This window comes from Lissotriton helveticus, chromosome 1_1 (genome assembly GCF_964261635.1).
Source record: "Lissotriton helveticus chromosome 1_1, aLisHel1.1, whole genome shotgun sequence".
Taxonomy (NCBI): domain Eukaryota; kingdom Metazoa; phylum Chordata; class Amphibia; order Caudata; family Salamandridae; genus Lissotriton; species Lissotriton helveticus.
Window position 1 is genome coordinate 1,371,354,589 of NC_136057.1, and position 15,217 is coordinate 1,371,369,805.

At 44.8% G+C, this 15,217-nt stretch overlaps 1 protein-coding gene across 4 annotated transcripts in view; it reads left to right on the forward strand.

The window, feature by feature from the left end:
• The window catches only part of TMEM184B (transmembrane protein 184B), a 506,709-nt gene that overhangs the window by 277,639 nt on the left and 213,853 nt on the right, over positions 1-15,217 (forward strand). For all 4 annotated transcript variants that reach the window (XM_078683706.1, XM_078683698.1, XM_078683697.1 and 1 more), the window contains exons 3-5: positions 2,264-2,429; positions 7,489-7,579; positions 8,606-8,681. In XM_078683706.1, the coding sequence (XP_078539832.1) occupies positions 2,264-2,429; positions 7,489-7,579; positions 8,606-8,681 (333 nt within the window). The remainder of the gene's footprint in view (positions 1-2,263; positions 2,430-7,488; positions 7,580-8,605; positions 8,682-15,217) is intronic.

Below are 15,217 nucleotides of genomic sequence, written 5' to 3' on the forward strand. Positions count from 1 at the left end.
TTATATAGCGCTTGCTACCCTGAGCTATTACTGTTTTTGTCCTTGGTCTTTCAAGGTCTTGCAGTGGAAATCTTAAAGGTTATTTGTTAACGCCTTCAGGCTTTTTGTGTTTGCCAGACCAGCCATCCTTTTTAAAAATCACATGTGATGCGTTTTATTACAGGTTTGACATGTTCCCTCCCAAACCGTTTGTATTGCCACAGCTGGATCTTAATTTTTTCCTGACTTTCCTTATGTATCCCCATTGAAACTCATACACAGCGGATTGCTGCGTTTTCTGACTCTAAAAACAGTCTTTCTCATTTCGTTCACTTCAGCTCGTCACATGACTGAGCTCCAGGCTCCATCTGTAAAGCCACCCTACAGCATCTATGTCCTAGACAAGCTGGTGTTGAGGACCAGGGCAGACTTTTTGACGAAAGTCGTGATTCCGTTTCACATTGGGCAATCTTGTCACCCTCTTATCGTTCTTTGCTCCACCTCATCAGCCGAAAGAGGAGAGACTCCATTGAGGGGATCCCAGGAGATCTTTGTTTTTATATTGATAGCACAAAAGACCATCGGGAGGACAATCAACTTTTTGCAGGATTCTCCAGAGAAAAGGAAGGCACTGCAGTGCAGAAAAGGACTGTCTCAGTGAAAAATCTTCTGCATTAAGGCCTGGTCTTCACTGGCCAGGAATTAGCCCCAGAAGGACTTGGGGCTCATTCTGCCTGGGCTAAGGCTGCTACCATGGCGTTGGCATGTTGAGTGTCTATTCTTGACCTTTTTCCGACCGCAACCTGGGCCTGAGTGCACACATTCATAAAGCACTACTGCCTTGACAGCCTTGTCTGATGGGAGGGGCATTTCAACTGTTCGGTCGTGCAGCATCTTTTTGGCCTAAGTCCCCTCCACAGACCCTCCCCCTTGGGATGGTATCGCTTTGGAATGTATTCTAAAGTTGAGGATTCTGCGGTTTGAAGTATCCATCAAAAGAACCACTTCCCTTAGGTTGCACTCATTCTGATAGCTAGTCTTATCAAACTGCAGATTCCTCATTGCCCTTTCACCTGCCCATTCTGAGGAGTGCCTCCTTTTGCAATCTAAAAAGGTCCCAAATTTGAGATCTGCATGCTGGTACCTCCAATTGTCTGTGCTCAGTATTTCAGGCATGGAAACAGTCAAGCAAGAAACGGACTGTGTGGCTCTGGGTTGGTGCATATTTGCACTCTGCTCCGTCACTTCCAAGGAGGAACGAAGCTAGCACAGAGCTACACAGTGCCTTCTATAGGCACATTCTAGCATTGACCTAGGGAATATTCTAAAGGGGAGAAATCTGCGGTTAGATATTGTGTACACGAGAAAGAGCATAGCCGATTGTAAGTAACTTGTTCTTCGGACAGTTTGATCTCATCAGGAGCAGAGAAAGAGAGGAGTGTGTGTGTGTGTATACATCTTATAATTTGTGTATATCTTAAACTGTTACATGTGAATGTGTAATTAATGTAATCAGAACCTGCACACTTCCAGACTAACATATGGACATTTTATTTTCGTTATTTGTGTAGCACATTGCTTATAGTATAATCATTTGTTGCTGAAAAGTGGATAGCACATGCTTATCCTACCATCTTTAGGAAATAGTTAAATACGTTGAATTAAAAAACACAGTGGGAAGGGGCCCTGTACATCATTATGCACTAAGGAGGTGCCGAAAACCCCCTAGCAGAAGTTGATACCATAAATTCCAACATATATTGTACTCAGATGAAAACCTGTTGCTAAAGCGTGCCCTCCTCATTTGTTGTTTGGTCTGCTGTGATTAGCTGCATTACTCTAGTCCTTCACAACAAATTTCGATCAAAGTATGTTATGTTAGGATTATTTTTACCAAGTTTGCTGTGCTTCTCGGTCATTTAGATAATTATTTGTGCATAACATCTCTTGGGCATCTGGGTATTCTTGCCTTCAGGGAGTGGGTGTTGAAACTGAATAGGATGTCGGAAGGCTGCAGTTAATTGGAAAGTGTCATATAAAAATACAAGTATGATTGGATAATGGCAGGTCACACATCAGGCTTGAAATACAACTCTCCCAGACCCAATACAAACCCGCCCCCCCTCTTCAGGTTTCCTTTTCACGGTAACTAAGTAACCTTGTGGTAAGTGTTTTCTCTATCCAGGTGACCCTATGTGTGTCAGTGGGGTATGTTGAGATTGATAATCTCATTTTTTTCGTCTCTCTTTTCGTGTTTAACACATTCTTTTTACTCTCTCCACAGATCTACATGCACTTACGTTCTTACACCTGCCCCAATGAACAGCGATATATTGTGCGCATCCTCTTCATTGTCCCCATCTATGCCTTTGACTCCTGGCTAAGTCTACTCTTTTTCACCAATGACCAGTACTACGTCTACTTTGACACTGTTCGGGACTGCTATGAGGGTGAGTGTATTAATCTTTGGGAGATGTCTACATTAACTGGGAAGGAATGCCACATGGGTTCTGTGTGTTCCTCTTCACTGGCTAAGCAAATGTTCAAGTAAAGCACACACTGAAATGGCTTGTAATCCATTTGGAAGAATCATTTGTGTGGCTATTTGTTGTGAGAGATGCAGATATAAGTACTGTGCCCTGTCAGCTCCACTACAGTGTGATGTGAACATCAAACCTGCTTGGAAGAAAACATTGAGATCAGATTCCATGCTCATGCATTCGATCTCTCTCGTTTAAAGGACGATATGAATGTCCACTTTGCGGTTGTGTTGCCAGTTCTTAGGGAAATGGACTAAGGGAGAACATGTGTAGCTACACAACAATAGACAGTTCAGAAGGAAAGAGATTTAATTTATATGGGTTGAGCAAGGGGTCTTCACGTTGGCATGGCAGATTGTCTGAAAAATGTGTGGGGCATTTTTTGAGGATGTGAATCGTGATGCTTGTGGGGCACTGTGATTAGGCATCAGGGCTCTAAGTATAGGCACTTAAAGTATACGGTGAGATCTTTCTGTAAGACTAAAACGAATGAACATAAACTGTTTACACTGTGCCTTTTAAATCTGGCTGTGACAGCACATGTGCAGTCAGTCGCTTGCAAGACATTTTGTTAGCTTGCAGTTGGCTTAGGCCACCCTATAGTTTACCATTGGTGGACTTCACTGTCACACTCATTTGTTTGCATATTTTTGATCAGCATATGCTGGTTGTACATCTTTTCTTCTGTTTGACCCTCCCTCAGGGCATGGCCGAAGTACTTGTGTCCTTCCACTGCTCGCGTTTTGGGAGCTACGAATTATTTTATTTTTTGGGTGAACCACTCAGTGAGCGTGCATGTGTTTGCAGAATGTTTCCTTCATGTGCTCCTCTCACCCTCCACACTCTCTGCTGCAGTTTACCATCTCATGAGATGCCTTTCTAAGTGTTGTTGCTTGGCACCTAAGGGATACTGATGGCTGTTAGTCTCCCTCCAGTTATGGCCTGAGTCTTAGACAGGGGCCAATAGTTGGGATCCTAACAGCTGTTATTTCCTGGACGTAAGGGCAGGAAGACTGTTGATCCCCTTCCTTTTCCTTAGCTGGATTTTTCCTCATGAGTGTGCTTTCCTTATTGTGCTGTGCAGCTCTAAGCCTCACGCTTCCTTTTTTCACATAAGCGTAATGTATGCCTAAATGCCCAATAGAACAAATAAACTTACATGTTGTTTTTTTTTCTTTATAGTGGTTGTTTGGGCTTACCTTTTTCTTTAATGAATGGAAGAGGAAAGTTGAGATGGTGAATTATGATAAAATATAGCAGGAGCTCCGCAGTTGCGACGGGAGAGTTTTGCAGTTTGTCTCCTCCCTGAGCCTGAAATGTCAAGTGGGAGGAATGGGTAGAGTCAGTAGGACATACCACAAGCATAGGGAGCTTGCACCACCAAATGTTATGGTAGGTGACTTTAATTATGGTTGTAATTCAGAAAATGAAACTCTGATTGGCTGGTCAGTTCCAAACTTTACCATCAGGATTCTAGTGCCAAATATTGTTAGAGGATATCCATTGACTGCCTTTTGAAGGTGCCCATTTCACCCTACAATTCTGAAACTTATCCACTGTTGATATTATGGTGGTTCTGAGGGTTGACCTCATTACGATGCTCATTGACTTTGTTTTTATCTCAAAGTGGTGCTCATTGTTTTCAATCGAGGTACTACCTTTTTCTCTTCTCACCACCGTCTTAACCCCTTACAACTAGTCTTAAATATCTTCCTCAACTGAATCCACGTTTTCCCATATTGGCAACGTTATGTTCTTTACTTACATCAGTCCTGTATCCTCTCCCGTTGTTCCATAGGAAGTGTTTGACAGGGCAGATCACCTTGCATTGGTATCAAGGTCTAATATTGATTTCTATTAGAAGGCTGCTTCTCAGTGGCTTTTTCTCAGTAGCTTCAGGCTTCAAGTGCTCCATTCCTCAATGATGAGTCCTCTTCTCCATGAACACTACCTCCATTGGAGACCTCTGTTCCTTCTTATTTTAAATCATCTTTACATCAATGACTTGTAAATCTCTTTTCTTACCATCTCGCCCCACCTTCAGTCATGTGTCCGAATGCCTCACTTCCATCGGACATGGGATAGCCCTTAGGTCTGTCTTGTTGAACTGCTCTAAAACTCAGGTCCTCTAATTTGGCTTCTTTGCATCTGTACCTTAGCCTAATTATATCCACTTTTTTCATGACATCTTGACTTTCTCCTTCCAAACCTGAATCCTTGGAGTTTTCTTCAATCTTACTGTGCCTGCAGTCCTGTTGATCACTGACACAGCAGCGTGCTAACAAGTATTGATTATAAGAAAAATCATTCCTGTTTCCCACTACCAACTTATTGTCTAGCACAGGGGTCTTCAATAACAGTGCTTTGTTTTCAGCAGAAAAAATTTAATGGGCCATCACTAACCTCTTTAGTCATTTATATCCTGGCTGGGAGAAGGTGTCAAAAGGGAAGGGACTCTAAATATTCTTCAAAACCTCTAACCCCACATTTCTAATAATCACACTGTGAATACTTTTACATGTTAGTAAGGCCTGCCTGACCAGAATAGTATGTTTGGCAATCGTGTATTTGATTGCAGTTTCAATGTTTAAATAAGTCTAGACATATTTAAACATTGCCAGTTTAATAGAACCATTGTGGAATCTCAGCAGGGAGCAAGTCAAGGGGGGCCAGTAAGGCTTAGTAGGACAGTTACCTTACAGTAAAAGCAGTCTTCAGACCAGTTCCAGGCTCTATGGCCAAATTTCCATGAACCTCAATGGAGTGACCCTGATGCAAGGGATACAGGATGCTCTCTATATGCTGATCTGGTCAACGGAGGTCTTCCAGGGGCCACTCCTCAATCTACGAACACGGTTGGGCGACTGTGGCCACAGAGGTCGATGTCTCTCAAAGTCCAGGTGAAGTCCAGACAAAACCAGTTGCTGCTAGTCTCCAGTCACAGTAAAACCAGTGGTTCCCTTTAACTGCAGCTAGTGTCCATCTGGAGTACCAAACTGTACTTTGACAACTCTCCCGGATCCAGCAGGCTCAGTACAGCAGAGTGCTAGAGTTTGGACTCCCAGCTGCACTTTGGTGATCAGCTGCAACCAAGCACTTGTGGCTCCCAACTTTGCCAAGGAAACGTCTTCAAAAGCTGAAGCATGAATTCAGTCAACTTAATCTTGGAGTTCACCTAATCTGTCTGGCGCTCACGGGCGATTTCTTCATGACCAGGTCACCACAGGCACAGTCTTCTTTTTGCTAGCCCATGAGCAGCAAATGCAGGCTAGGCTTTGCCATGTCCAGGGAACAGCAGGGCAGCCCTTCAGTCCTCTCTCCAGTACAAACATTTGAGGTCTGGGTGCCAGATGTGCTACTTGTATGCCCACAATTTGCCCTTGCTGGGTACAGTGACTACTAACCAATGGGATAGCAGATCTCCTCCCACCTGATGACGACTTCCTTAAAAGTATGGCATCTAACGTCCTAGAATGCAATGTTCTTTCCCACTCCCAAGATGGTAGAGCCCCTCTCTTGGTGTGTGGAGTTTGGTAGCCCACCCTAGATGTGTGACTACCTTAGGTCTACACACTTACTGGAATACTGGTTTGGCTGCTGTTTTCCCTCTGTCCTCGATGCCAACCTCTCTATCACAACAAAAGAGCAGCCATCCTGTGTGTGTCTACCATTTGCCCATCAAAGCCGGCTCCTCTTTGAAGTTCGTCTTTTGGGCTCAGACCGTGTGGCTTCCTGCCGTGGAGAGGTAACACCTCTTCCAGTGGCAGGCCGCTGTTGTTTCCATTCCTGAGAGCCGTTTAGTGGGTCAACAGTGTCAACTTTCTGAAGTTGTCCTTTACTAAAAAATTACATTAAATTTGACTTTGGGCATTAAATTGGATTTAATGTAAGGGTTATTTTGATACCTTGAAGTACCAGCTTTAGTAGTCTCATTCAGGAGATTGGAAAGCGAAGCAGGAAGAAGCTTGGATAATCCTTATAGCTCCTTAATGGCGAAGACTTAGTCGATTTTCTGACAGTGGAAGTACATCTGTAAACCACCAAACAGATTGAAGCGCAGACTGGCGACCAAGTTCCAAGTGGATATTCTCATCCAGAGTTTCTATATACAGCCCATAAATAATTCATAGGGTGTTTTGTATCCTCACAAATGTGGATTGGTATATTCAATAAAATCTTAAAGAAACCTTAATTAAAATCTCAATAAAGATGAAGATTATCTTCCGTTATTAGAGGAAGTGGGACACGAAGCTCGTGGTTGCAAAAGACTCACAATAGCTAATGGATATGTCCCTGAAAATGGTAATTGCATTCTGGTTCTTAATTCGAGTGAAGGACTGATTAGTCCCCATTACCACGACCTGGATCGTTGACTCGAACATTGAGATTGAGACACGGGCCAATGATTTCGTCACTATGAGGAGAATACTGTTTTTGAGTTTCAAGAGTTCAGCCATTGAGTTGCTCTAAAGGGTGGGTACAGGCCTAGAGGCATTCAATGTAATAGCACTTCCTCTTCTGAATGACTGCTTAGTAAAACATCTGCTTAGTGGTCTGACTCTGACTAAAGACCCAAAGCATTGACTTACAATCTCTTTAACCTGTACCACCTCTTCATCACACAATCTCCTCGTCCCTTTACAGAACCAAACCCGGGATAAACCACCTTTTTTACATCTGTTTGTGGGTATTGTGGTGTGAAGGGGCATTGCTTCTCCATAATTAATACTCTAGAATTTGAAAGTCCCAAATCTGTCATTAATAATCAAAGGTGTTCTGGTATTGAGGGCCAAGTAGTGCACCTGTGTTAGTTTGCTTGGATGATCCTGTGCTTTGTGAGGGATGGGGTTGTAGAGCGTAAGTATGCATGTAGATTTGTTTTGGCTGGGGTTTTTGGAATGCCATGAGTTAATGGTTCACCCAATAAACCTGTTCATCACCTGACCTGTGTACCCTTTGTCTTATGCAGCTTTTGTGATCTACAACTTTTTGAGCCTCTGCTATGAGTACTTGGGTGGAGAAAGCAACATAATGTCAGAGATCCGTGGGAAGCCTATCGAGTAAGTACTGGGGCAGCCTCCAATACAAATACTTTATCAATCTCAATGATCAAACCATGCATTTTTAGAATTTGATTCAGGCTTCTGCATGTATCAGGAAGACACTTTATCCCGGACGCTGCTGTAACGATGACACCAAATGGGTGGCCATAATATTGTATTGGCTGAGTTCCCCCAGACATAGGATGAAAGTTAAATATTGATACCAACAGACTAGACACAGTTTAATATTTGCTTGCGTCCTTGAAGGCAAAAAGAATAATTGATGGACAGAAAGCTGAACAATGTCAAACATTAAACCCCAGTTCAGAGATCTGGGCCTAAATCCATAGCTCTTTTTGCTCACCATGCCATTCCAGTTATGACCAAGCCATATGTTAATCTGTCTTGACCCTGCTCCCCATGGGAAAAATCCAGCCCGAAGTGCCAGCCCAGACCCTCCCTGAACCGGAAACAAGCATCCGGGGACTGGTTTTGGGGGATCACCCTTCATCAACCAGGCTATTTTGACTCCAGTGGCATGATAAGGAGGGGACCCACGTCTAGGCATACCTGTCCCACTTAGTGCGACATATGCAAAAAGAACACTTAATGGACGGAATGCTGAACAATGTCAGACATTCATCCCCAGTACAAAGATCTGGGATTAAATCCATAGTTTTTTGCTCACCACGGCACCCCAGTTTGGACCCAACTAAATGCAAATTGGTCTTGATTGTGCTCCCCATGGGAACAGTCCAGCCCGAACTGCCAGGCCAGATCCTTCATGGACCAGAAACGAGAATCCTGGGATCAGTATTGAGGTGTCACCCCTCATGAGGCAGGCTAGCTGATGAGCCAGGCTAGCTTGACTCAAGTGCTAGCTGGACTGTTCCCATGGAGAGAAGGGTCAAGACTGATTTGCATATGGCTGGGTCCAAACTGGGGAGCAGCAGTTATGCCTTGTGATTGAAATTAACGATTGACTAGTCATATTGCTAGTGCCCTTCCATAATTTTACTGTATATATTTCCCATCTCTTTGCAGGTCCAGCTGTATGTACGGGACCTGCTGCCTCTGGGGAAAGACTTACTCAATTGGTTTCCTACGCTTTTGCAAACAGGTATGTACCTCGAAATTGCTTGAGTTGCAAAGTGACACCTTTTTGAGAGTTCACTACTAGTATTCCATTTTGTTATTTTATATTTTTGACTCCCCTGCTCTGCTGGTAATCTTGACCTCTGTAACACTGGGACACTGCCATCCAGTGCCCAGTGTATGTGCTCTGACCCCTAAATCATCTCAAAATTGGCTTAAAACCTGATTGGCACATTTAACTTTCTTTTAAGGCCATAGTTAGTATATGGTGCAGAAATATACCCCTTGCATTGTCGTGTAGTTCCTATATAACCTATCAGGATCTGCGCGTTAGATAACATAAACTGTGGCATTGGTAACAGACTGATTCCGTGCACTCCCACCTGATATAGCTTGTCTGTATTAGCTAGCTCACAGTGCCACTATAATCTCCTTGACCAAGGAGAGAATAGATTCTGGCAACCTTAGAACATGACAACCCTGAGCCCTCAGGATCGTGGAAACAATATACTTCCTTTCGCTCAGTCACTCGTGCTCACTTAGTTGGTCTCAGAGATACACAGAATAAACATGCTGAGCATTTTGTCAATAAGGATTTATTGAACAGTTGTTGTTCTAGTGTAGAATAGTAGAATAGATGAGCTGTAACAACCATTAGACAGTAGCAGAGATATATGATTGGCTGTACTACAAAATTAAAGGGATGGTACAGTTCTACCATTTTGCCGTAATCATGAATATGTACAAGTACATAACATACAGGATAAAAAGTGCGTACCTACGATGTCTCCCGTACTAAATGTACCTAGCATCTGTGTAGGTGTTATGCCAAGAATCCCTCTCGGATCTAGTCAACCCCATTACCTGAGAATGAGAGAATATGGAACCCCGTCCTGGTCTCGAGTTGGACACCCCGTGAGGGATGTTAGACCACTGCGAGCTGGAGCGTCTGCATGCAGGAACCTCAGCGTCTCTGGTCAGTTTGTCAGCCGGGAAGTCTAGGTCTCTTCTCCTTTTCTAAGCAAGATGTGATGTGTATATATACCCATAGGTGTCCCCAGGGGTCCTACCTTGCTGGGATACTCTGTCAGCCTAAAGGATGAAGTCGGGTCTGAACTTCATACAGAGATATTATACAGGAGATGGTAGTCCTGCTGTGCGTCCAAGAAACCTCATGCATAATGTATGATATTCGAACTAGGGGAAAAAACGCGTTCTGAATGCAGCGTCGTATCTAGGTAAAAGATCAGTCCCTAAGAACCATTATGTATGTAATGTAGGGAAGAATATAGGTGAAAGGTTACAATGTTACCTGCCCCTATATAGGGTACCTAAATGGAATATAACACCCACTCCTCTTCCAAATGGACAACATATCTAACTTATTACCTTACTACTAGCCTAACTAGATCTATGTATGCTCAAAGTTCATAAAACATTTGTTTTGCCAAAATGTTTCAAACGTCTAAATAACTTAAAAATGTTAACAAGAAAATGTTTGCAAGCTATAGCTCTAAAAGTGTCCGAAGACCTTGTGATCTGGAGAGCAAAAGTCTCTCGTGGAGATTAAGGGAACACACTTCTGTAAAAGTATGGCTTTCATTCTGCCTAGAGTATCGAACTGTATCAAAGAAGCATTCAGTGAAGGCCATAACGGCTCCTCCCTGACTGTATGTGTCGGTGGAAACAATACTTGCATACAACAAGTAACCCTGGAGCTCACAGTTATTAGCTATGCGATTCCCTGGAGCATTCCGCAGCAGACTTGACTGTTCAGCATCAAGTAACTCCTATTTGAAAGTAGCCTGAGTGCTGCAGGGAGGCTCCCCTCAGATGACAGGACAAGTTCGCTACAGAACCATTACGAGCCCCGTGCAGCATTATATCCTGACATGTGAGTGATCCACAGTTTGTGCCGCTTAGAAACACTTCTCGATCCCCACTGCGGCATCGAAATCTGTATGGTAATTCCCATGATTCCTTAATGTATTCCTTACCCATTTCTTCATATCTACCTGCCTGCTTTTGTTCAAGGCAATACTGAAACTGACAAGTAGTGACCGGGAGAGTTAGATGGCTATGGATTAGCCATTCCGTGGACGGTGATTCTGCCACTGTAAATGGTAATCTATCCAGTTTTTCAGTACACAGCATTGTATTTTTTGTTCCCCTTTGTGCCATTTCTGTCTGTTTATCTGTTCGATTGTATTCAGAAAACAGAAACGTGCTGTTGATAAAATGCCAAAGGCACATAGCCTGCATGCAAAGATTGCAGCGTCAAGCTTAATAACTTAATAGAACGTAATTGAGATTGCTCGTGTTGTAATATGGCCAAATCTTGTTCTAGTATGTTTATCGCAGAAGATGCAATGTTGCCTAAGAAAGCTATCCTGGAAATCAATGTTGTTAACCCATTGTCTACCACCGCTAGAGATTTTTCTCTGACCAGATCCCTGACTTTTGGGATCCAGACAGGTCTTGCCGTGACTGATTTGACTTCCACAGTGGCGGTCTGCTTTAAATGGACATGACTTTGTTGTGTCCTGGATTCATTTAGATCCTGTAAAACAGCCAAACGATCATTGATGTCAAAAGGCTTTTCATCCGCCACTGTTCCTTTATAATCGAGATCAGGTACCCACATTCTTGTCCCAAATAGGACCTCATATGGAGTGACCCCCCTAGAGAACTTCTTGGCATATTGTTCATAGCCCGCTGCACTCCATACAGATGTTTTACCCAGCTCTCACCTGTGCCTAATACTCTAGCTGTTAAAGACTGCTTTAAGTCTCGGTGTTTCCTCTCCACAACCGAATTTCCCTCAGGATGGTACGGAGAGGAGTACCGCAATGGTACACCCAATTCTCGTATGGTCTCCTTGTAAGCCCGAGAGTTAAACGCAGGGCCCTGGTCAGAATGTAATGTTCCAATTGCATATGTCCCTATGAAGACTCGCAAATCTTTATAACAGTTCGAGCGCCAGTCGAGCGTTGTGGCCACACCCATAGGAATCTTGAGCAGGAATCCACTGTAACAATGATATACTTGTAAGCCCCATCTCTTTGTAAGGGGCCGCAGTGGTCCAAGTAGACACACACTAGTGGTATGTCAGATATTAACAATGGTGTCTGCGCGGGACGTGTTACGGTGGAACCTTTCATCTCCTGGAATATGTCGCATTTCAAGACAGTCTGCTTTGTTAATCCAGGCCACCAATATCGTTGTTTTAATAAAGAAACAGTCACTGTTAACTCCTGCATGTACAGAACCTATCCCATCATGTTATTGGCATTTAACTTGTAGGAGAACTTGTGTGGAAATCTTTATGGTACTGCTTTGCTGTTTTTTCGTGTAGCAGTGATAGCCACCATAATCTCACTGTCTATTCTTGTTTTTGAATGAGTGATTGCAGCTACGGAAGACTGCGTACAGCCCCCATTGCGGCTTCATCAGCCAAAGAATTTCCTCAACGTGAACGCCATCACGCTGATGACTCACTGTATGTATCACGTGAGCTCTTGGTAGTTCCTTTTTCAACTCCACTACCTGTTCCCATAGCATTTTATGCCTTAAGTATGCCACCTTTCGCATCTTTGAACCCGTTTTGAACCCCGTGTTGCAAGTATTCATTATATGACTGCACACAGTAAAAGGAATTGCCTAGAATTAGTGTGGCGAATTCTTGATCCGTATTTACCAGTGCCAGTATCAAGGATTTTAGTTCTGCCAGGTGTGCCATGCAGTCTCCTAGAGATTGCGTTTTCATGCAACTTGGATGGAACTTTCCATCCGCATGCAACCTTTAACAATTGCACATGCTGCGCTATATTGTTGCTTACTTCCTATGGCCGGTTGAGCAGATCCGTCAGTGTAAATTATATATTCATACTGATCTAGAGGCATTATTTCATTCGGTAGAGGTTATTCTTGTTCATATTGCAAGAATGCTTGTGTCTTTAGATTTGGGTTGTACCTATATTCTACATCTGTTGCATAGAGAGAATTAGCCCATTGTATCCATCTCGGATGTAAGACTTTAGTGTTAGGGACCCTTGCCTTTGTTGCAGACTCTAAGGCTGGAATTGGAGTCACTACAATTATTTGTTTCCCCTGAGCCAGTGCTCTTTCTCGCACCACCGCAGTCTGTACTGCTGTCAGGACAAGTGGGTGCTGAATATTGTTTGCAATGGATACAGTCTTCGTTTCACCAGCCCGCCTCAAGCAATTCCACCGGTCGGCTCGCAATTCCAAATACGCGAGCTCCAGGCGGAGGCCGATACCCTGTTAAGAAAAAGGGCGATAGAAGACGTCCCTCTGTCTCAAAGGGTATTTTACTCACGCTTCTTCCAAGTACAGAAGAAGGACAAGAAAGAGTTCAGACCCATTCTGGATTTGCGACAAGCAAACAAGTGGATTCGCAGGGAAAAGTTTTGCATGCTGTCCTTGCACCAGATTTATCCTCAGCTGCAGAGAGGAAACTGGCTGTGCGCGATAGATCTGCAAGATGCGTACTTCCATGTGCCCATTGCACGGAAACATCGGAATTTCCTGCGCTTCCTCGTCGGCACCAATCACTATCAGTACACCGTACTACCGTTTGGACTGAAGTCTGCACCCAGGACTTTTTCGAAATGCATGGCTGTGGTAGCGGCACACCTGAGAAAGAACAAGGTGTTTGTCTACCCTTTCCTGGACGATTGGTTGATCAAAGCCTCCACCTTCCAGGAAGCGCAATTGCACTTCAACAGGACGGCCGTCCTGTTGAATCGTCTGGGGTTGCACATAAATCTGTCCAAGTCTGTCCCGATTCCTGTGCAGTGCCTGCAGTACTTGGGAGCCTCCATCAGTACTCTGTCGGCAAGCGTGTCTCCTTTGGAGGAGAGACGCTTATCCATCCTTCGGAAGGCTCAGGCTCTCATAGCTGCTCCATCTACGACAGTGAGGACGGTGTCTTCTCTACTGGTATCGATGGCCTCTTGTATCTTCCTCACTCCGCACGCGCGCCTACACATGAGGCCGCTACAGGAATGTTTGGAGGACCAGTGGGACCCGAGGAAAGGGTGTTGGGACGACCGGATTCAGTTGTCTCTTCACGCTCAACAGTCCCTGAGATGGTGGTGCTCAGCAGAGAATCTCCTCAGAGGGGTTTCTTTCCACAAGGACATCCCGACTCGGACTATTGTTACGGATGCGTCTCTCCTGGGCTGGGGAGCGCATTCAGACCATCTACAGATCCAGGGAACGTGGTCTCCGACAGAGTCCACGTATCACATCAATTTCCTGGAACTCAGAGCTGTTCACTTGGCACTGAAGGCCTTTCATCCGTTCTTCCAGACCAACTCCTTGCTTGTGCAGACGGACAATACGACCACGATGTATTACCTCAACAAGCAGGGGGGCTCAAGATCGCGCACACTGTCACAGGAGGCGCCGGCGATCTGGCACTGGCTGCTAGCCAAAGGACTGACGATAACGGCAACTCATCTGCCCGGTGTGCAGAATGTTCAGGCGGACGTCCTCAGCAGGTTGCTTAAAAAAAAACACGAGTGGGTCATAAACGGCGAGGTGCTCGACGATATCTTCGCCATGTGGGGCACTCCAGACGTGGATCTGTTCGCCACCGCCGAAAACAGCAAATGCCGCGACTTCGCCTCGAGGTATTACCAACCGGGGACCCTGGGGAACGCGTTATGGATCAGCTGGTCGAACATCTTTCTGTACGCTTTTCCACCCATTCCCCTGATTCCGGCGGTGCTCATCAAGCTGGCCCAGTCCCGGGCGCGGATGATCCTCATTGCTCCGGAATGGCCCAGGCAGTGGTGGTTCACGGACCTGCTTCACCGGTCAATCCCGCCTCATCGGCGGCTGCCGTGTCGGCCGGACCTTGTCACGAAGTTCGGGGGGCAGAGGGTGCACCCCAACCTCTCATTGTTGAGTTTGGCGGCATGGCTCCTGAGATAGTGCAATATGGCCACTTGAATCTTCCTGAGGATTGCATGGACATATTGAAGGAGGCTAAGAGGCCGTCTACTAGGACCTCTTATGCTTACAAGTGGAAGAGATTCTGCATCTGGTGCATGTCTAAGAACTATGATCCGACGACCTGCAAGGAGGATGTTATCCTTCCGTACCTTCTGCATCTAGCTCAGTGTGGCCTTAATTTCCATTCCATTAAGGTTCATCTGGCTGCATTGACTGCTTACAGAAAATGCCCTTCACAGACATCCTTCTTCCAAATCCCTGTGATTAAGGATTTTTTGGAAGGGTTGAAGAAGGTGTTCCCTCCTGTTCGGCTTCCTTCGCCTTCATGGGATCTGAAGGTGGTGCTGTCCAGGTTGATGAAAGAACCTTTCGAGCCTATTCATAAGGCTTCCCTGCAGCACCTGTCTTGGAAGGCGGCGTTCCTCGTGGCCATTACATCGGCCCGCAGGGTGAGTGAAATTCAAGCATTGGGTTGCCAGGAACCTTGTACTGTATTTCATGCTGCTAAGGTTGTTATGCGTACTCACCCTAAGCTCCATCCCAAGGTGATTTCTGATTTTCATGTTAATCAGACTATAA